At 41.2% G+C, this 22,609-nt stretch overlaps 1 protein-coding gene across 1 annotated transcript in view; it reads left to right on the top strand.

Annotated features, from left to right (window-relative positions):
• Nucleotides 1–405: 405 nt before the first annotated feature.
• Nucleotides 406–22,609, top strand: part of LMNB1 (lamin B1) — a 35,761-nt gene continuing 13,557 nt past the window's right edge. The window contains exons 1-4 of the mRNA XM_070742842.1: nucleotides 406–2,197; nucleotides 16,656–16,812; nucleotides 19,072–19,197; nucleotides 19,476–19,646. Of these exons, the coding sequence (XP_070598943.1) occupies nucleotides 1,833–2,197; nucleotides 16,656–16,812; nucleotides 19,072–19,197; nucleotides 19,476–19,646 (819 nt within the window). The 5' untranslated portion in view covers nucleotides 406–1,832. The remainder of the gene's footprint in view (nucleotides 2,198–16,655; nucleotides 16,813–19,071; nucleotides 19,198–19,475; nucleotides 19,647–22,609) is intronic.

Below are 22,609 nucleotides of genomic sequence, written 5' to 3'. Positions count from 1 at the left end.
AATGGTTAAGTATACAGGAACACCTTCTCAGATGTAGTTTACACATAACACTTAAGCCAAAAAGACACACAATGTAAGGCCTGAGAGAACCCATTAAAAATCTTAAGTGTTCTACTAAAGACATTTCTACTAAATGGTAATTTTTCTACTGAATGGTATTTTTTAATCTGAGGAGAAAATTACAAAAATGAAAGCAACCATTTTAATTCAATGTTAATTAAAATCCTTTTTGGGGGGATCCAGGAACTATTTAATTTGGGATGCAGCCCACATGCCTTATTGCAGACATTAGCTCACGAAATGTTCATTTCAGCCACAGGATTTGCGTTTAACTGACCACGTATGAAACCTAAGGCTCGCCAACCAAATTCCTGGCTTAAGTTTGCTATGGGAAGTCAGCTAATTGTGAAAGTCAGCAAGTAATCCACACCGCCATGCATAACCTCAGGCTAAGCTTGGCTTCAAAACGACACGCTAAGCCATTATTCGCTTTAGTGTACAAATCACAACAGGCTGGGCTTCACGTTCGGCCACAAAAACCTGACTAGCAATCCCCAGCGGTTGGGATCACCACACCACAGTAAAGCCACAAAAAAACCCCAACCCAGCTGTTGCCTTAATTAATGAGCTGGGTCAATCCAGGCTTTCAAACCCCTCAAACCTGCCCAGCCTTAATGTCGAAAGCAAACCCAGGCAAAATTAATCAACAACTTCGGTTCACACGCTTGGGCAGAACCAGCTCTCCCTTTCTGACCGGACATATCCGGCGAGGAATAAAGCTGTTATGTAGGACACCCGCATTAATGGAGGGGAAGGAGAAACTCAACACCACGGCAGCAGCTGGGGAAGAAAGGAGAACACAAGCACGACCCTCCCAACCCACCCCCAGCTTCCTTCTCCTCCTCTGAGCAAATCCCGGCCGGAGTGTGGGGGAGGGGACGCAGCAGCAAAGGACGGCGGTAGAGCGAGCTCAGCAACGCGCGCGCGCGGGAAGGCGAAGGTGGGCGGCGGAGCGGGGAAAGCGCGCGCGCCGCTATCTCGCTGACAGTTGCAAGTCTGCGCGGTTTGAATTTTGCGTCCCAATCGCCATAAACAGCGGAGCTGAGCGCGCTGCGCCGTCCGATTGGCTTAGCTTCGGGCACGTGACCTAGGGATCCGCGCCGAGAGGACGAGGGGGGGAAAACAGGGCGGGACGTGGCGGGTGGATTGGAAGCCGAGGCGCGTGTCGGCCATATTGGTTTTTGCGCTGAGCCCGCCCGTTTTGTGGTCCTTTTCTACGCGGGAGGAGCGGCCGGAGGCTGTGCACCATCTCGGTTGGGTGGCTGGGTTTGCTCTTTCCAACGGCAAGCGCCAGCGGGGGAGTCTGCGCGGGTTTTCTTTCGAGGCATCTGCACTTTTCCTTCTACCGCTTCCCTTAAAAAAAAAAAAATCCCTCTGTATTTCCCTCTCACCACCTGCCGAAGCCTCATTTGTTTTCGCTCCTCCTCTTTGCTTTTTTTTTTTCTTCCTTTTTCGCGCCTGGCTGCTTCCTTTCGGCTCCACAGTTCATTCATTCGAAACCTTGGACTTGGTGTTTTTTTTCCTTTCGCTTCGCTTCCCCCCTTTTTTTCTACATCTGAATCGAGGACCATTCTTATTTTTGTTGTTGTTCGGGTTTCTGCTTTTCAATTCGATTTGTTTGGAGACGTCTGCGTCCTCCGACTCTATTTTTTTCCCCTCAGAAACTTTCGGGCCCCTTTCTTCGGCTCGAGCCTCCTCGACACCCGCCGCTTTCCCGCTCTGCCCTTCCTTTTTTTCTTCTTCATCCCGTTTCCCCGCGCTTTGTTCGCGCCATGGCGGCTGCTGTGGCGGCTTCCACACCGATAGGGCAGCGCACCCGGAGCAGCGCGGCCAGCACGCCGCTTAGTCCGACCCGCATCACCCGCTTGCAGGAGAAGGAAGAATTGCGGGACCTCAATGACCGCCTGGCCGTTTACATCGATAAGGTGCGCAGTTTGGAGATCGAGAACAGCGCGCTGCACCTCCAAGTCACCGAGCGGGAAGAAGTGAGGGGCCGGGAACTCACCGGCCTTAAATCCCTCTATGAGACCGAGCTGGCCGATGCCAGGCGCTCTTTGGACGACATGGCTCGGGAGAGAGCCAAACTGCAGATCGAGGTGGGCAAGATCCGCGCTGAGCACGACCAGCTCCTTGGCAAGTAAGTATTGCCTGACTTTGGGGCCTGTTTTTCCGCGCCCCCCCCAACTCCCCCCATAGTAACTTTAACGGGAGATCGCTCATTAATGGATACAGGGCGACCATTCAACCGGAGCCATGTGGTTTCCTGTCGTCCCTTAGATACTAGTCCCTTCTGTTACGTTTCTCCCCAAGATAGCCACGTGGTCGCCCATCAGGGTCCATGTTCCTGAGGGGGGAATTGTGGGGGGTGTTAATGGGTTTTGATGTAACCGACCTAGTGATTCTCTCTTATCCCCCAGTAATTGTCTGTCATCCGTCTCCATTCTGCAAAATCGTCACTTTGCCCCCCTCCCCTCTCGTAATACATCCGTTGCCACCGACCATGGGGGGTGGGGGGCGCGAGAATGAATAAATAACAGGCGAGGCACTACAGCTTTGGTTGAGGGGCTGCAAAATTGTATATCTGATGTTAGAGGATACGCAGGATATGAAATGGAAACCTGTATTGATTCCAACCTTAACATTTGGCTTTCCTGTGTTGTAAATCCCCGTTTCATAACGAATTCCTTCTTTCGAATCATTTGAAATTCAGATAAGATTCCAATCTCTATGTTTGCTACGTTCACAAATGAGAAACAGAAATGCCTCCAGGGAATGTTACTGTCTCCTCCCGCTCCTGTCCCCCCCCCAATCATTTTTCCGGTAGTATATTAATTCAGTTTTTACCATCTGGGCCATGTGCTTCAGCTCTTGTTTTTTTTCTTGGCTGAATGAGAATAAGTTTCCTGTTCTTCCCTCTGCTACATTGTTTATTTTCTGAATGATCAGTTTTCACCTTTGAGTTGATCATTTAATTTTGAATGTGAATAGTTAATTAACTATAAAATTCAACATTTACTTGGGATCTAGATACGATTATTGTGTAATGATATTGGACTCTAATATTGGCTTTTGTTGGCCCGCTTAGGCAAATATTGTTGATGCTCTTTGGGAGCTGTTCTGCAGTTCTGACAGACAGGAGTTTCTCCAACTCTTATTTGGAGATACTAATGAACGAATCTGCACCTCCATGCTATACAATATCAAGTGTGAGGTTGATACAATATCAAGTGTGAGGTTGATTTAGTTAGTTTCATTAAAAAGCTTTCTGTCAAAGTCTCACTGTGTTTTTGAATGCTATTTAAAATCTGTTTTCTGTGAAAGAATTTGGTGAAGTAGTGCATAGGTATTAAATATGTATTAAAATCATGCACATTTACAGAAAAGATTCATATTTCCATTTTAAATAGTTCAGGAATGTCTGTCTGAAGATACTTGTGTGGTGGTAGTCATTTGACCTTAGTTGAACAACACTAGTGGACAATATGCACTTATTTGCTAATAAGAAACCTTGTATCATTGAAAGTGAAAATGCAAGCAAATCAATTTTAAGGAAAGCAATTACATTCTTAATTGTTAGGGTATTGCAATTTTTGGTTCTTATTAGCTATGTTTCTTTTGATAACTTGCCACTCCTTTGAAATTTGGATGTTTCATTTATAGTTTTGATATGTGTTCCAGGGCAGTGTTGGCAAAACAGGGGCTGGGGCAGGAGAGTAGCTGAGCTTCTGGTTTCTGGAAAACATGCCGGTTACCTGGTCTTCCACCCGTGTGCGGGCGAAGACCAGCTGGCCAGCATGTATGCAAGCACTGGAAACTGGAAGCTCACTTTCCCGGCGTGCGCATGTGCATCATGGAGCTGCTCTTCTGATTTACTGTATTCTCTCCCTTCCCCCCCCCCCCCCCCGCCGTGCACGAAGACCAGCTGGCCAACCGCATGTGTGCACTGGAACACAGAAGAGCAACTGGCATGCCTAGAGGGATGGCTCTATGTGCCACTTCCGACATAAGTGCCATAGGTTCACCATTATGGTTCTAGGGCAACTTCTCATAAATTGGTGCCTTCTACCTTTGTTGATACACACACACATTTATTTATTTATTTATTTATTTATTTATTTATTTATTTATTTATTTATTTATTTATTTGCCATCAACAAACAGTAAACCCTAGTTTTAAAGTCCAAAGTATGTGTTGGCATCTTATTGAAAAATGTTATCTATGCATTCATTGCAAATATGTATGGTGTCTGATAATAATGGTTGGTTACAAAAATGTAAAAAAACAACAATAGTAAACCAATAATATATTTGCAAATGTTGAAGTAAAACAGTATGCTTTAGTTGCCATCCTAATCTGAATGAGGTGGAAGTTACTTCAACTTTAGCAATGTATGCCATAATGTAGATTCTCTACTGCAGTTGATTTTATGATTGGTTTATCTATAGGACTATATCAATCAAATTTGAGAGATCCAAGTACCGTATTTTTCGCTCTATAAGACGCACCTGCTGATAAGACGCACCTAGATTTTAGAGGAGGAAAATAGAAAAAAAATATTTTGAGCCAAAAAGGGGAGAGGAAGGAGTGAAAGAAGGGAGTGAGGGAGGAAAGAAGGGAGGAAGGAAAAGGAAAGCAAGAAATGGAGGGAGGAAAGGAAGGAAGGAAAGAAAGAAAGGGGGAAGGGACAGGAACAGAGGAAGGAAGCAAGGAAACTTATGAAAGGGGAGAGTAAGAGAGGAAGGACTGAAGGGAGGGAGGGAGGGAAAAAGGTAGGAAGGAGAAAGAAAAGAAGAAATAGAGGAAGGGAAGGTAAAAGAGAGAAAGAAAAAGAGCAAGAAAGAAAGCAAGAAAGAGAAAGAAAGAAAATGAAAGAGAAATAAAAATAGAGAGGGGGAATGAAAGAAATGGAAGGAGGGAAGGAAGGAGAGAAAGAAAGAGAAAGAAAGAAAGCAAGAGAAAGAAAAAAGAATGAAAGAGCAAGAGAGAAAAAGAAAGAAAGAGAGAAAGAAAGAAAGAAAGAAAGGCAACTTCAAAGAAAGGCTCACTGAGCATCTCTCACTCTCTCTCTCTTTCTATCCCTCTTTCTTTCTTTCTCTTCCTTTCTCTCACCTCTTCCTTTATTTCCTCTCTCTCCCTCCCTCTCTCTTTCTCTCCCCCCTCTCCCCCCTTTCCCTCTCTCTCTTTCTCTCCCTCTCTTGCTATCTCTCCCTCTCTCTCTCTCTCCCCCCTCTCCCCCCTTTCCCTCTCTCTTTCTCTCTCTCCCTCTCTTGCTATCTCTCCCCCCTCTCCCACTCTCTTTCTCCCTCTCCCTCTCTTTCTCTCTCTACCCCTCTCTCTTTCTCTCTCTCTCCCCCTCTTTCTCTCTCTTCTTCTCACTTTGTCTTGTTTTCTTTCTGTCTCTTTCTGTCCCGGGCTCTCAGCAAGGGGGTTGCAGGAGAGGCGAGGCCGGCGAAGGTGATATTCAATGTCGGGGGCGCTCGGGCGGTTGCGCGCGCTCCCTATCTCCCTGCTAGCCCACTCGGAATATTCAAAATAAGAAAAACCTTCGCCGGCAAAGGCTTTTCTTATTTTGAATATTCCGAGTGGGCTAGTAGGGAGATAGTGAGCGCGCGCAACCGCCCGTGCGCCCCCGACATTGAAGACCTCCGCTGAGAAAAACCTTTGCCGGCATTTCCTCTCGGCGTCAAGGAGGCGCAGCGGCGGGCGGAGAGAGGGAAGGGGGGGCAGCGGCATCCCTCCTGGCCTTGGCGGGCCGCCCGACCCTCCCCACCTCCTGCAAATGCGGCGGGCGGCGGGGGCAGAGCGAGGAGCCGGTTCTGGCAGGCGCGGGGCTTGGCTGGCTGGCTGGCGGGGGGAGCGCCGCTGGTGGTGCGGAGGGAGACCCTCCTCCGGGAGGGAGGGGGCCAGGCAGCAGCTAGCCAGCCAGCCGGCGGGATGGCGCTTCCGAGTTCGCAGCCTCCCCCCCCCTCCCTGCCTGCATCTTCGCTCCATAAGACGGGGCTGATTTTTCTTCCTACTTTGGGAGGAAAAAAACCTGCGTCTTATGGAGCGAAAAATACGGTATATTTAATAGGTCTTGCAAAATGGCTTTGCATTGTATATAATTGGACAGATTCAATGTGAGATAAACAGCTTTACTCACAGAAACCAAGGTACCACTCCTATTAAAGCTTTGAGACTAGCTTTTTCACTTCACCAGAGGGGTGGAAGCATCTTTTCTGCCTGCACATCAAAGCAGTTGCTTCAAGGGCCTTGATGAGATGTTGTTTAGTAATGGACACTTTCAATTTTGCAAAAGCAACTCACACGTTTCAGCTAGGGCTTTGAAAGGAACATTTTCCACAACACTAGTGTTAACTGATTATTATTTGTATAGGACTAGTTTTTTTCAGGTTATTCACTTTTTACTTCTTTCTATTAAGTAGGTTATTTCTCCATAATAAAATGTTTACACTATGAAAATTAGAAAAGAGACTAGGTGGCATTGTGTTTTTCATGATGTGTACAGTACAAAAGTATGTCTTGTTTATACTTTCAGACTTTTAAATATTGTACTGATTGAGAATTTATCATTTATATTTGAGTAGATAAACGTCAGTCTTCCCAGAAAACCACTGTGCTCTTCAGACAGTAAGTAGCCTGGGAAAATAGATGTGTCTTTTCATATAGTTAGGTAAGGCCTTTAATTTTAATCTTTAACATATCATATTATTAATTTTAATTAATATTAACCTTTCTTATTCAAAAGTAGTTATGCACAAGAAATTAAGCTACTTGGAACAGTCTGCAGATAGTCCTTGAGTTACAACTACAATTTAGCCTAGTTGTAAGTCATGGTCACAAGTTGAGGTATCCTGTAACTGGATTTGAAGTTATTCCTAGGTTTTTTACAACAGTCATTAAGTGACTGTCAGTAGTTTAAATGAATCAATTTACTCCGTGGAAATTGGCAAAAAAAGAGGTCACAAACTAATGGCTTTGTGACCACTTCAAATGACTGCAAAGGTCAGCAAAAGTTTCCAAACATCATGATTGCAAAGAGGGGTTGTACAGTTGATGTAACGCCAAAAATGGGACATAAATAGCTCAGGGATGTCCATTGTAACTTTAAATTATCATTAAATGACCAGTTGTACTACCTGTAGATTAGTACTATAGCTAGAGTATCTGGCCAAATCTAACAGGATTATAGTTACAGAAGACTTTCTTTCTTTGCATCTTTACACTGCATGATAAAACCTGTTACATCCTTCAAATGGGCAGAGAAAAATGAGTTTAGAGGTGCATCTTGGATCCCTAGTTTACAACTATGCTAAGAAAATGTGATATAAATGCATATTTTCATTTCACATCTTTCAATCACTGTCTAATATGCTATAAATTAAGAGTTCAAAGCTTTGCTGTCATGACACTCAAAACACCTGTTTTATCATTTTTGCCTTTTCAGCAAGTTTGATTTTGTATGAGCGTAGGTGGACTGGTACTTGCCTTGGGAAAGTTTCTGTCAAGTATTAATAATAGCTTCATATGAAATATTTCATAAAGTGAGGTATGCTCAGATATTAAAATCCGTGTTTAGAAAGAAAATTAACCAAGCTGCCTGTTGCAGATCAGTTGATTTGTACTGCAGAGAAGAGGCAAGCAGTATAACAAATGTTATAGAGCTGGGTATGTAATTTTGTGATTTGATGGGTTTGCAATTGATAGTCTGTGAATTGCATCTGTATTTTGAATAGTAATGTAAAACTATAAAGAAAGCTAGGTAAATAAATAATATAATACTTATATATTTGTATTAGAGTAAATTGTGTGTGTGTATGTGTGTGTTGCAAAACATGTAATGCATTTGTATTATTCCAACACAGTAATATTTGAACAGCATTGATTAAAATTATTAACTAATATTTAGAAAACTAGACCATTGGAGATAACAAAGAAAGGTATATAGGTATATTATTTATAATATATGTTAATGAGCAAAATATTTAGTTTAGATAGCAAAAGGTAAATGCTTATATTTTTCATAGGTATATATAATGTATTAAATTTCCTCACATTGGTTCCTGATATGTCTTTATAATAGTTAATAAAAATTTCATGCAAAATTATCATCTTAAATATTCTAAGAAAGGATATGCCACTTTGGAATGTATGCTTGCATACATCCTTTATGTACGTGACAAATAGGATGGTCAAATCTTTTTTTCTTTAATTCGATGTGGCTGAATTTTGAAATAATTTTTCAAATACATGATTACAGAACTAATATTCTTTAATGTTCTATCTCTAAAGTTCAAAATTGCTACTATTGTTTCTATTTATATATTCTAAAATACAGTAAACCAAGAAAGTCTAGAGAGAAAACAGATGAGCATTGTGGGCAATACTGCATAGTTGTTTTGTTATTTTTTTATTTACTAAAATTGACTTCTCTTACAAGATAAGTCAAGATAGAAGATAATCATATTTGAAAACATATAAAAAGAAACATACAACATAACAAACAGAATTCGAAGCACAGATATCAGTTTAAGGAATAATTTATTTAAAATTCTCCCTTCCATCTAAAAAACAATGGAGTTATATATAGTACACTTGTACGTAATAATAGGAAATTGAATTATTTTGTTGAGGATAACCATAGGCAAGCACTGAATCAATAGCAATTTCTGGAAATTGAGCTTGACCTTAAGAGTTATAGTACTTGTGAACTTCCATTTCCTTTGCAATGGGAAAATAAGCTGCCCTTCAATAAACTGAGGCATCTGTAATATTTTAATAAAAATATTTGTCCAGCTCATCTCAGAATTAATACATGAAGAGTACAGTAGTAAAAAATACCAAAAATATTACCTTAAAATCCATTTCAAATATAAACATTGAACTTGTCCAATTTCAACATTCATAAGATTGCTAGCTTCTTAGCAGAGGTCTCCAAACTTGGCAACTTTAAGACTTGTGGACTTCAACTCCCAGAATTTTCCAGCCAGCATAGCTGGCTGGAGATTTCTGGGAGTTGAAGTCCACAAGTCTTAAAGTTGCCAAGTTTGAAGACCCCTGCTTCTTAGGGATGTCATTTCCCTTAAAATAGATTGCTTCATTGTTAAAATGGTATTTATGAAGTAATATTAAAATATATGTTTATCATTGCCTTTAGACAATGACTTAATTGATTCAACAAGTATAAAGTACGATTCATTTTGTGCATAGGGCAACTGTTCCCTAACAAGCAAAATTGAAACAGATGTTACATGTCCCACATTGTGGAAAGATAGGCTAAATACATTTCTTCAGTTGTTGGCTGCAAATGTCCCATGCTGCAAACACCCCATTCCAAAATCCTGCTTGGATTCCAAGATGTACTTTTGTCAGCAAATCCCCCACCCCCTGGAACCAGAGGGAGCCTTGTCAACAGGTAGCAGCAGCTTGTGACTTTCTTTGCCTGCTCTCCTATTGACTTTCTGGGGAAGCCAGCAGGGAAGATTATGAATGGTGATCACATGATTGCAGGTGTTTGTCAATCAAATTGTAAGTGCATGAGTTGCCAAGTGTCCAGAGTTGCCAAGTCCCTTCATTTAATTCTGTTGTAATTATGAATTCTGGTTAAGCAAGAACTACCTTTAGCAAAAGGGGGTGATTTTTTTTAAAAAAAATGTATTAAGTCTTGGGTATGCTTCTATTAGCATCTTACTTCGCCCATTCTCAGAATAACCGGAACTTAGTTTAACTATAAGAGAAAACAATACATGTGTTAAAAATGTGGCTAATCATTTTGTTCAAATACTATACTGTGGATATAACAAGACACAGAAATAAATCATAGGTATATGGGAGTTTTGTTTACTGTTTTTTTCTTTATTGTGCATGTAAACAACCCCCCTCCCAAAGGTTAAACAATACAAAAGGAGAAAGGAAGAGCTAAGCATCTATTTATGAAGAGGTTATTATTAAGGTAGCTGTTCCTTTAATTGAGGATTTTCCTCTACCCACAGCCACAGAACAAAGAATAAATCAGTCATTTAAAAAAAATTGGTAGCCACTGATCTCCAGTTTCTTGTAGTGTTCTGATAATCAACTCAAGATTTTTTGTGGGCTGATTTTATCTTCCTATCAGCAAGCTGTAGGAAAGGTTTGATAGAAATACAGTGATCCCCCGGGTATTGCGATCCCGATCATTGCGAAACGGCTATATGGCGATTTTTAAACCCGGAAGTACAAACACCATCTGCGCATGCGAGCCCTTTTTTCTATGGGCACGCATGCGTAGATGGCGCCGGGCAGATCAGCTGCTGGGCGGCTTCCCTGGGTCTCCTCTTGCTGGCGGGAGGGCGAGAAGCCCCCCCAGCACCCGCTCGCCCGCCGTTCGCTCGCCCGCCGTTCGGCCGGCCACCTGCCGTTCGCTCGCTGCTCGCCTGCCGTTTGCCGCCGCTCGCCCGGCCACCCGCCGTTCGCTCGCTGCTCGCCCGGCCACCCGCCGTTCGCTCGCTGCTCGCCCAGCCACCCGGGTTCGTTTGGCTTCGGGACATGCCGGCGGCGACGTTTTAAAACAGCCGCGCGGCTTCCCAACTGAGTCCCGAAGCCAAACGCGGAAGTTCGCCTTTGACTTCGGGACTCAGTTGGGAAGCCGCGCGGCTGTTTTAAAACGTCGCCGCCGGCATGTCCCGAAGCCAAACGAACCTGGGTGGCCGGGCGAGCAGCGAGCGAACGGCGGGTGGCCGGGCGAAGGGCGGGCGCGCGGGCAGGCAGGCGGCGGACAAGCGGCGGGCGCGGCAGCAGCGAGGAGTTTGCGTGGGCGGCGGGGAAACCCCAATCTTCGGCTCCTCGCTGCTGCGGCGGAAGTAAAAACACCATCTGCATGCGCAGATGGTGTTTTTACTTCCGCAGCGCTACTTCGCTAAAACCCAATCATTGCTAGGGGTCCTGGAACGGAACCCTCGCAATGATCGGGGGATCACTGTAGAGCAGTGATGGCAAACCTTTTTCCCCTTGGGTGCCGAAAGAATGTGAGTGCACATTATTGCGCATGCGCAAATGCTCGCAGCTATAATTCAATGCTTGGGGAGGGTGAAAACAACTTCCCCCATCCCCAGAGGCCCTCTGGGGGTTGGAAATGGCCAGTTCCCCAACTTCTGGTGGGCCCAGTTGGCTTGTGTTTCACCCTTCCCAGGCTCCAAAGGCTTCCCTGTAACTTTCTGGAAGCCAAAAACACTCTCCCAGAGCTCTGTGCGAGCCAAAAATCAGCTGGCCGGCACACACATACATGTTGGAGCTGAAGTAGGGCAACAGCTCACGTGTGTCACCCATGCCATAGGTTCGCCATCACTGAAATAGAGGAAGGAAAGCCAAATTGAAGTCACCACATTTTTTTAAAAAAAATCCACTTTAGGAAATTTCTGCTTCTGCTTTGTTCTTCAGAGTTTGAAGTTTTCATTTATTATTCCTGGATTCACAGGTAAGGTTTATGTTAACTTTCAGGATCTAAACCCTTGGAATTTCACTTCATGCATTACCGTATTTTTTGGAGTATAAGATGCACTGGAGTATAAGACACACCTAGACTTTAGAGGTGGAAAACAAGGAAAAGATATACTGAACCAAACGGTGTAGTAATATATTATTTAATAAATACCAGCGTAGCAGAATACTTTTTACAACAATGTACATTTTTTACAGACTTCAAACTTGACAACTTTAAGACTAGGGGACTTCAACCCCTAAAATTCCTCCTCCAGGCATACTAGATGGGATAATTACAAGGCAAAAACAGCCACATTTTTGTGAAAAATGAGCTTTTTTTCACCTGTTTTTTCACCAAAATTGGGTGGACAGAGGAACTGGGAAGCTGCAGGGAGTTCTTGGGTGCTGGGGGATGGCAAAAAAAAAGAGCCGAGGTGGCACAGCAGGTAGAATGCAGTACTGCAGGCCACTAAAACTGGCTAGATCTGTAGGTTCAAATCTCATCACCGGCTCAAGGTTGATTCAGCCTTCCATCCTTCCAAGGTGGGTAAAATGAGGACCCGGATTGTGGGGGCAATATGCTGGCTCTGTTAAAAAGTGCTATTGCTAGCATGTTCTAAGCCGCCCCGAGTTTAAGGAGAAGGGCAGCATAAAAATCAAATAAATAAATAAATAAAAATGCTCCCATTTTTGTGAAAAACGGGCCATTTTTTGCCTGTTTGTTCACAAACATGGAGGCATTTTTGCCTTTCCCCAGTCCTCAGAAACTCTCTCCAGGCTCCCCAGATCCTCTGTCCACCCCAGTTTTGCGAAAATCAGTCCTTTCCCCCTCAAAACGAGAATTTTTGCCATTTCCCAGCACCCAAGAGCTCTCTGCAGGCAGAGGGCGGGGCTTCGGGACAGCAAAATGGCTGGGAAAGGTGCGTCTTATACTCCAAAAATATGGTATGTTCTTTGTAGTAAATAAATACGAAGAAAAAGTAGATATAAAAATACTTTAATGACCTGACTAACCACCACCACAATCACATTACTGCATTTTACAACATTTTTACCAAATCCTGCCTTTTATTTCCTGTTTTCTAAAAAATGGGGCCACAGCAAACCATTGGTTTGCTTAATGACTGTAATTTTCACATATTGATGTGGCAAAAAAGGTCATAAAATCAGATCAGTGGTGTGGATGATCTGTTTTATGAACATCACAACACCCTTAGGTGAAATGGGCCATGTAGAAATGTAATTCATAAATAAATATTTGTTACCAATTTTTAATAGCTGTAAAATATAAGCTGCATCACTAGACAGTACTTGATAAAAGTTTCATAGATTTTTTTTCTTATATATATAAAAGTGAAAATAACTCACGCATTAATCCTGAAATCTCCAGAACCATAAAGCCTACAAACTTGAAATTTGCCACATATGTTCCTCTTGGCTTCTGGGTGCTCCCTAGGAGTGTTTTTTAAAATGACCATCAGAGCATGAATATTTCTTATACAGTAGAACCCCGACTTACGAGACTAATTGGTTCCGGAAGGAGGCTCGTAAGTCGGAACGCTTGTATGACGAAACATTGTTTCCCATAGGAAACAATGTAAAGTCAATTAATCCGTGCAACAACAAAAAAAACCGCTGCCGCCGAACGCGGAAGTTAGCGTTCAGAGACAGCTGCGAAGCGGCGCGCGTGTTTTAAAACGTGGCAGCTGGCCTGGGGGGCTCGGGGGGAAGCCCCCGAGCCCCCCAGGCCGGCTGCCACATTTTAAAACACCCGCGGCGCTTCGCAGCTCTCTGCTGAATCCGGAACGCTAACTTCCGCGTTCGGATTCAGCAGAGAGCTGCGAAGCAGTGCGCATGTTTTAAAACGTCACAGCCGGCCTGGGGGGGCTCGGGCGGAAGCCCCCGAGCCCCCCAGGCCGGCTGCCACGTTTTAAAACACCTGCGCCGCTTCGCAGCTCTCTGCTGAATCCGAACGCGGAAGTTAGCGTTCCGGATTCAGGAGACAGCTGCGAAGCGGCGCGCGTGTTTTAAAAGGTTGCAGCCGGCCTGGGGGGCTTGCCAGCACCCCCCCGAGCCCCCCAGGCCGGCTGCAACCTTTTAAAACACGCGGGATACGAGCGCCAAGGATCTGTCTCCTGAAGCCGAAAGCGGAAGTTAGTGTTCGGCTTCAGGAGACAGCTCCTTGGCGCTCGTATCCCGAATGTGAGCTCGGGAGGCGAACAAAAATGTCGCTCCCCTCCCAGCTCTTATCTCGAGTAGCTCGTAAGTAGAGCTGCTCGTATGTCGAGGTTCCACTGTATTATTATCATTATTAACAAGCTCTGATGTTAAGGAATTTTATTCCCCCTGCCTGAAAAGAAATCTGATCCAAATGCAAAACAAGCAGAGGAGTTTCAGTTTTGCTTTTACTTTCACAGCAGCAAGCAGCTTTACTACAGAACAGTTGAGCGGAGCCACGCACGGACTCCTGTCTCCTTGTTCACATAGCAAATACTGTTTGGGTTTCCAAACACCCTTCAACTCTCACATAGTAACGAGGACACTAGCCAGATGAATACTGATGGATACTGGTAGGCAGAGACAGTCCTCCCCCTCCCCCATTTCCCTCCTCAGTTCAGATGGATCTGTTTCTTCTACTGCAACATCAGTTAAAGGGAAAAGAGGCAAAAAGAGCAAAAGATTTACAGATGGGATTAGGAATTCATAAGTAAGTAAAGCTGCCTGTTTCTCCCATTGCCAGTTCTATGTTGCATGCTCCAGAGTCAGTTCACCTGACACCCTGGCCATCCTCCAGCCAGCCGGCAAAACCTGGAATGTTGTTTACAGGGAGATCCTGAGCAATTCATCTGAGGAACAAATTGAAATCTCTGCTATGCAAATAATGTCTTCATCTGTAACAGAAACTTAGTTTATCATCTCTAACGAAATAATGCAGTCCCTTTTTTAACTCTTCATTAATTTTCAAGCTTTTAAGTTTAAGTCAATTTATCAAGCCCCATTACATAGTTTCGTAGCGAAGCATAGGTATCAGCTAGTGTTCCCCTGTATCCAATTTTGCCTTTTCTGTTTCAGGAATGGGATATAAAATGAAATCAGTGTTTACAACCATGTATACTGTTTAAAACTATGTACACATTTTAAAACCATGTACACTTTTTACCACCTTCAAGACTTGTGGACTTCAACTCCTAGAATTTCTTCTTCAGTTATGCTAGCTCAGAAATGGGAGTTGAAGTCCACAAGCCTTAAACTTGCCAGGTTTGAAGACTCCTAACTCAGGGGTTTTCAAACTTGACAGCTTCAAGACATGTGGACTTCAACTCCCAGAATTCCTCCTCCAGTCACAAGCCTTAAACTTGCCAGGTTTAAGTCCACAAGCCTTAAACTTGCCAGGTTTGAAGACCCTTGCACTCCTAACTCAGGAGTGTTCAGACTTGGAAGTTGGTCTTCAAACCTGTCAGGCAGCTTGCTTCAGGCAGGGGAAGCGGTGGCGGCTTCTCAGATGCATGCTTCTTCTAGCGGTGGCCAGCAGTGGTGGTATCAGCGGTGGTGGCAGCGGTTTTTCTGAGTGGTTAGCGGCAGCGGTAGCAGCTTTCCTGCTTTGCAATCCAGTGTGGCAGCTTGCAAGCGTGGGGTGGGCAACCGAGATGGCTCTCATTGCAAGTGCCATGCTGCTCTCTTCGGCAGCCGGGAGGGGGGAGGAAAGATAGACGTCGATCTCTCCACGGGAGACAAACCTACCAAGGGAGAGAGGTGCCCATGTGACGGAGGACAGAAACTCGGCTTTTTCCCATGCCGTGCCAAGTTTCACAGCAAAAAGCCGCTACCGCCACTGCTGAAAGAAGCTGCTTCTTGTAGTCTGGCAGTGGCGGGTTTCTCAAATGCTGCAGTGGCAGTAGTCAGCAGCGGCGGCAGCAACCTTCCTGTAATCTGCCAGTGGTGGCTTCTCGCACAGTTTGGTAAAGGCGCCTGGCGCCAGCCACCAAACCGTGTGAAAAGCCACCACTACAGGACTACGGGAGCGCTGCTGCCGTCGCTGTTGACCACCAGTCAATCCTCCATGCAACATTCGATGTATGAGATGCACCCGCTTTTTTGAGGTAAAAAGGAACGTCTTATAAACTGAAAAATATGATGGATGAAATACTTGATATGTAGAGTTTTATACTTGCCCAATATTTTAATTTAGTTTTTCCCTCTAAAATGCAGGTTATATTTAAGTGTGAGATCTTTGTTAACTTAATTAAAAGCATTTGCTTTCATTGCACAATAAGTTAAGAGACTGTAGCTAATACGTTTGTAGACTAATGATATAATAGGCAGCAGATTTTAACCACCAACCAAATATAAACTAGGGGCATTTGAGGCTATAATATAATTCTACTTAAACATGCTATAATATAAGTCTTCTCCATTCTTTCCTTGCTAAAATTGTAACAAGACTAAGCCCACACTAAGTATCTTCAGAACACAGCTTTGATAAACTTTACTGTATCAATGAAATCTGCATAGGATAGACTTGTATACTGTTTTACAATGCTTTACAGCCCTCTCTAAACATAATCCGCATATTGCCCCCAACAATCTGGATTTTTATTTTACCCACCTCTCGATGAAAGGCTGAGTGCCAAATTGTTGGCAGCTGGCAATCAGAAGTAACCTGTAGGACTGCACTCTAACCACTGTACCACCGTGGCTCATCTGTTGCTGTTATTAGATTATGTGTTATTTTACTGTAATTCAAGAGCTTTATTTATTGAAAAGGTGAACATAAAATACAAACATGCTTTTTGTCATGTTTAAAACAAAATTAGCTCCAATTGAAATATTTTGTATATTTTTGAAAACTCAATTCCAACAGTGCAAAGATCACTCAATTCCAAGAACAAACCCAGATTAGATATACATATTGTACTAGTGATTAAAACAAGTAAACGATTGTTCCAGTAGTCTTTTGATTTATACAATTTCAGTTTCATCATGGTTGCCTACCAACTAAAGCACAACATATATGCAACTCACCCATATAAATCAGATTTTTCCCAATATTTTGCTGTACCTAAAGTTAATTTGTTGCAAATTTAGGTTAATTCGTTTTCATTCTTAATCTTTGAACTGAACTTCTGTTTTGTTTTAGCTATGCAAAAAAAGAATCTGATCTGAATTGTGCTCTGGCAAAGCTTCGTGAATTTGAAGCCTCTCTTAATGCAAAAGAAGCAGCCCTTGCTACAGCGCTTGGTGAGAAAAAAAGTCTGGAAGGGGACCTTGAGGACCTAAAGGATCAGATTTCTCAGGTAAATCATAACCAGTCATATTTTCAAACAGTTGGTGTTTTTTTGGATTCTAACTTGTGGATTTTATAGTTGGTATAAATATGTACTACTTGGCTGTACAGTATATAATTTGGAGAAATAAACTGCCATTGCTATTAATTCTACTACAAGTAGTAGCAATAACCATGTACAGTGCATTCCTAATTGTTTACATTTTAAATGATAGTCTCTTGTGCATGTAAGGATTGAGCCTATATGTTGCCTTTCCCTTAGGTTTATAGCAAGAGGATTTAATGCTTAATTATAGATAAAATGTTGCATCTCGATTTTAATAAACTAGAGTTCTTTAAATTAACTATAGTTAAAACTAGATCAGAAGTATTATAAATGTGCATATTAAGCAATAGATGATAGCAATGGAAATAAAGTATACATTTAAAATATTTACAAAAGAATACATACATTAGGAAAGACAATAATTATTTAATGACCTTAGATTATATACACAAACATATTTAAATATTATTAGTGATGAAATTATATTATGTATAGTAAATCATGCAGAAGCAAAACTTGATCGTTGAGTGTACCATAATATGATTCACTTATTTTTGGCAATTCCTTTGGTTATGCGCATGTGCGGAAGCAAAAAAAGCACTGAAAATTAGCAAAATCTCTCAGCACGATTGTTCTGGCATGAGATTTTACTTCCTGCGCATGTGCAAAACCCAAATCTCACACATGTATGCCTGCACACATCAGGGACATGGAGATAGAAACATAGAAGATTGATGGTAGAAAAAGACCTCATGATCCATCTAGTCTGCCCTTATACTATTTCCTGCGTGCGCATCTCAATTTTTCCTACCGAGATGGCGCACCGGACCGTCCATGTTGCAGCCCAATATTGCCCCAGAGGTATATGTGTATAAATGTAAATGTGATGGTTTGTTTTATTTAATGTTTGTTTGTCTTTTTTAAAAAATGTATATAATTCAATAAAAACTGTTAAAAACAAACTAGAATAGCTATATTTTACTGAATTTAATTAAAATGGAAGTCTGGAGCAGGGATGCAAATGGGATTTCTTGGAGGACCAGATCAGCATTGCAGTTCTCCAGAGGGAGGTGCGGATTGGTGGGAGAGGGGACAGACGTCACTTGCAGTATACTGCCAGCCAAAATGGAGCATGAGGGGCTTTGCCCCATTTTTGGCCTGATAGGCCACCTGCAGCATTCTGCCAGGAAGAAATGGTTTTGGCTGGTTGAGGCCCTTTGCCAAACATGGGACCTAACTCATTCACCGAATTGTCCTTTATGAAGGGGTCACCTATTCAGGTAGTCCTTGACTTAAAACAGTTCGTTTAGTGACTGTTCAAAGTTATAACAACATTGAAAAAGGTGACTTATGACCACTTTTCACATTTAACCATTGCAGCATCCACATGGTCACATGATCAAAATTCAGATGCTTGGCAACTGGTTCATATTTACGACAGTTGCAATTTTCTGGGGTCATGTGATCAACTTCTGCAACCTTCTGGCAAGCAAAATCAATGGGGAAGCCAGATTCACTTAACAAGTGGATTACTAACTTAACAAATGCAATAATTGACTTAATAACTGTGGAAAGAAAAGTTGTAAAATGGGGCAAACTTACTTAATAAATGTTTCACTTAGCAACACAAATTTTGGGTTCAATTGTGATTGTTTCTTGAGGACTACTTATAACTGCAGTAGCTGCCAGAGGAAGCAATTATTCCATTATGCTTAGATCCTGTCCACAATTACCTGAGTTACCATTCATCACATAGAAGAATAATTTTAAACTGATAATGTTTGCAGTCACTAAGGGCCCACTGCAGTTAACTATTTATTGGCTATGGACAAATAACTGAAAGTAATGCAGGTTTACAACTGAAATGTTGTAAAATGCAGTTACATGATTATTGGATGCTGCAAATGGCCGTAAATGCAGACCAGTTGCTGAGACTCTGAAATATGCAGCTGTCAGAACTTCAGAACAGCATCATAGGTACCCCATAGGGAGGTCTGTCATTACTTAATATGGTCACTAAATGATCAGTTGTAAGTTGAGGACTACCTGTAAACTTAGAATGTAGAAATTAAAGAAATCTCAAATATTTATATTACTTAAGCAGGTTTTGGATACTGTAATTGGTCAATTATATAAATACTGGATCAGATGATACTTTATTCTCTCCTGTACTGGTATTTTGGCAAATTTGTGCTATAATTTTATTTTAATATTCTTTTCAAGCTTGAAGCTGCTTTAGCAGCTGCCAAGAAACAATTGGTGGATGAAACGTTACTGAAAGTGGATCTCGAAAACCGCTGCCAAAGTTTGATGGAAGACTTGGAATTTCGAAAAAATATATATGAAGAGGTAATGAGTTGAGATTCTAAAATCAAAAGATTATTTCAGCTAGGTTAGGTAAACCATTATATTGTTTGTGGCTCACAGATCCTCTCTGAACACATCTTTGTCATTAATATGGCAAAGCACATATTGCTAGCCTCTGTTATCAGTAGAAGTAGTTTTGAGGAGGATTGCTAGCATGGGAAAAGTTGTAACCAGTATTATAGCCCTAACATAATATGACATCCTGACTTTTTTTTTTTTTAGTGAATGCTTTTAATATAACTTTCTTTCTTTATTCTTAGGAAATAAATGAAACAAGAAGGAAACATGAGACTCGCCTTGTTGAGGTGGACTCTGGGCGTCTGATAGAGTATGAATACAAATTGGCTCAAGCACTGAAAGAAATGAGAGAGCAACATGATGCGCAAGTGAAACTTTACAAAGAGGAGCTTGAAGAAACCTACCATGCCAAAGTACCAAACACTTGAATATTTTCAGATTGTTTTACTAGCTGAAAAATTTCCAATGCAGATGATATATATTGACTGTAGAAATGATAAACTAGAATTCTGACTTATTAAAAATGTGTGCTCTTAGTTCCTGCTACATTGCTACATAGCATATTACCGTTAGTACAATCTTTGTTTTCTTTTAGCGGAGTCATTTAATTCTCTTTGCAGGTTTTGTATTTTGTGATTTTTCTCCACTTCTTTCTATTTTGCTTTCTCCAGTTACTGCAGTGTACACTATCCAGACTTTTTGTCTTGTCAGCAATTTTAAATATGTGTCAGGTACTTGTCTATTTCAATTCTAAAGTCCCAGTCTACTTTAATTCTAAAGTACCTCGGCTTCTTCATTTTTAGTTTTTTTATCTATTAATGGTCTAATCAGTTCTTATGATTTGGTTTTCCTTCAATTTCAGTATCATAGCTTACCATTTTCTCTAAAAATGCAACAAAAAACCTCTTCTTTCCATATCTCATCTATAATCCCATGGGTCATCATTTAGTGCTGATCATGAAAAGGCCATTAAAAGCTGCTATAAACAATTTTTTAAAAGCTTTGTTGAATAAAATTAATCAAGCCAATGTGATAAATGTTTTTAATTTTGCGAAGTTTATTGTTTTTAAGTAGTGTCCCAGAAACTATTTTTTTTTCATTCTCTTGTGATTCCAAAAAATGCTCTGAGTAAAATCTACATATCCAAGTTGCAGTTCAGATTTATTATTGATACATCCCTTTTAGCTATTATAACCTCAATTTCATTTGTACATTCTGTATACCATCTTAATCAATATTATATTGAATTAATTTTAAATCCACGTCCAAAGCAATATGATTCTCAGTTGTATCCTTCTTTGAGCTCACTTTTGTAACCACAAACAATCTAAAAAGAAAGTTCTGATTATATTGCTGTCAAACATCCTTGAATTCTGAGTTAAAACATTCTTCCAATTTGGATTAATGGCTCTTCTTTAATCATAATCTTTAGTACTTTCTGATTGCTTCTAGTAACCTATCTTCAAATCTATTCTGGTAATGTTTTTCTCTAATCCATACCATCTGTCCAAGGAAAGATTTCTTACATTTTTCAATCAGAATAGAGCTGGAAAAGACCTTTGAGGTCCTCTAGTCCAGTGTTTCCCAACCTTGGCAACTTGAAGATATTTGGACTTCCACTCCCAGAATTCCCCAGCCAGTGAACGCTGGCTGGGGAATTCTGGGAGTGGAAGTCCAAATATCTTCAAGTTGCCAAGGTTGGGAAACACTGCTCTAGTCCAATCCTCTGCTCAAGCAGGAGACCCTGTACCATCAGATAAGTGACTGTCCAGTTGTTAAAAAAGCTTCCAGTGATAAAGCACCTACAACTTCTGATGGTAAACTGTTCCACTGCTTAATTGTTATCACTGTATAAAGTTTCTCCTTAATTCCAGGTTGATTTTCTCCTTGATTAGTTTCCCTCCATTGTTTTTTGTTCTGCCTCTCCCACCCACTGGTACTTTGAAAAATAAATTGCCCCCCTCCTCTTTGTGACAACTTTTCAAATACTGAAATGCTACTATCATAGTCCCCAGTCCTTCTTTTCTCTAGACTAGTCAAACCCAAATCTTGCAACTGTTCTTCATATGTTTTAGACTACAGACCTTTAATCATGTTAGTTGCTCTTTTTTGCACTTTTTCCAATGTCTCTACATCCTTTTTGTAAAGTGGTGACCAAAACTGGATGTAATAGTCCAGGACAGGTGTGGCCTTACTAAGGGTTTATAAAGTGATACTAATACTTCATATGATTTTGATTTTATGCCTCTGTTTAACAACTGAAGATTGTTACTTTAATTTTAAGATTGTTAATTTACCGGTAAATTCAAAATCTTCATATATTTTAATAGGATTTTAAACAAACCACAGAAAACATTCTTATACTTCCTAATCTTATTGCCAGTCAATCCAGTCTGTTAGTACATTTAAAAACTTTCCAGAATCGGTATTCTAATCACCCTTTTGTTGTTTGTTTTTAAACAAAAAAAATTCTTGTAAGGTCTTAAACTTACATGAAATTTCTTTAGCTGAATATTAAAAGAAACCAGATTAATAAATATTATTAATCCTGAAGATTATTAAAAGCCAGAAAGCAATCCATATACCCATGAAAGTAATTTAAAAAGGAAGTGGGTGAACTCACTGTCCCCTTTGAAAGCTCTGAATTGCAGCTTGTGCAAAGCTGATCCAGCTCCTCACTTTCTAAAACCACCGGAATATTCTCTCCTTAATCCGGAGAGGAATTTGAAGAGTGGATTCATTCCTCTCTTCTTTCCACAGACATTGGTCATTGACTCATCTCTCTTGCAGAGCTGTCTTCAGTTTACCATTCTTCCTGTGGAAGTTGGAGGTCACCTCCCCCCTTTTACATGTTTCCCAAATTTTGTGTGAGAAACTAAAAGGGTTCTTCACATGATAATGCATTTCATTCAGTGTTATTCTTGTTAAGAAAGTCCTAATGTGGCGAACATTTACTTCCCCCTGACTGAATCATTAGTAGATAAAGAGATTACATGCTTATTATGTTTTGTTACCTGTATGTTTAGCCCTAAGTACAATAGCGCAGAGTGTTCTTAAAGCAATAGATAACTTATTTTGTGTGATTGGATTTTTTAAACAGACAAGCTGAAATTGGTGATTAACTGAAATTTCACTGAACTGGAACATTTTTTTCAACTTATTAAGCACCAGTTTGCTGCCCTTTTCCAGTGAACTGTTAACACCCTCTTTCAATTATCTTAGATCCTTTTATATCTGTTTATTAAATGTTTGTTATATCTGTTTATTAAATGTTGAATTAATAAGTATCGTGAAAATGTTGCTGTTTGGGGGGAAAAATAGTAATCTGAATAATTTTGATGGTTGGAAGATCATTCACCAGCAAAATATTACGTAA

This window comes from Erythrolamprus reginae, chromosome 2, assembly GCF_031021105.1.
Source record: "Erythrolamprus reginae isolate rEryReg1 chromosome 2, rEryReg1.hap1, whole genome shotgun sequence".
NCBI classification, from domain to species: domain Eukaryota; kingdom Metazoa; phylum Chordata; class Lepidosauria; order Squamata; family Dipsadidae; genus Erythrolamprus; species Erythrolamprus reginae.
The sequence above is the reverse complement of the archived record's forward strand: the minus strand, read 5'-3'. Positions and strand labels throughout refer to the sequence as shown.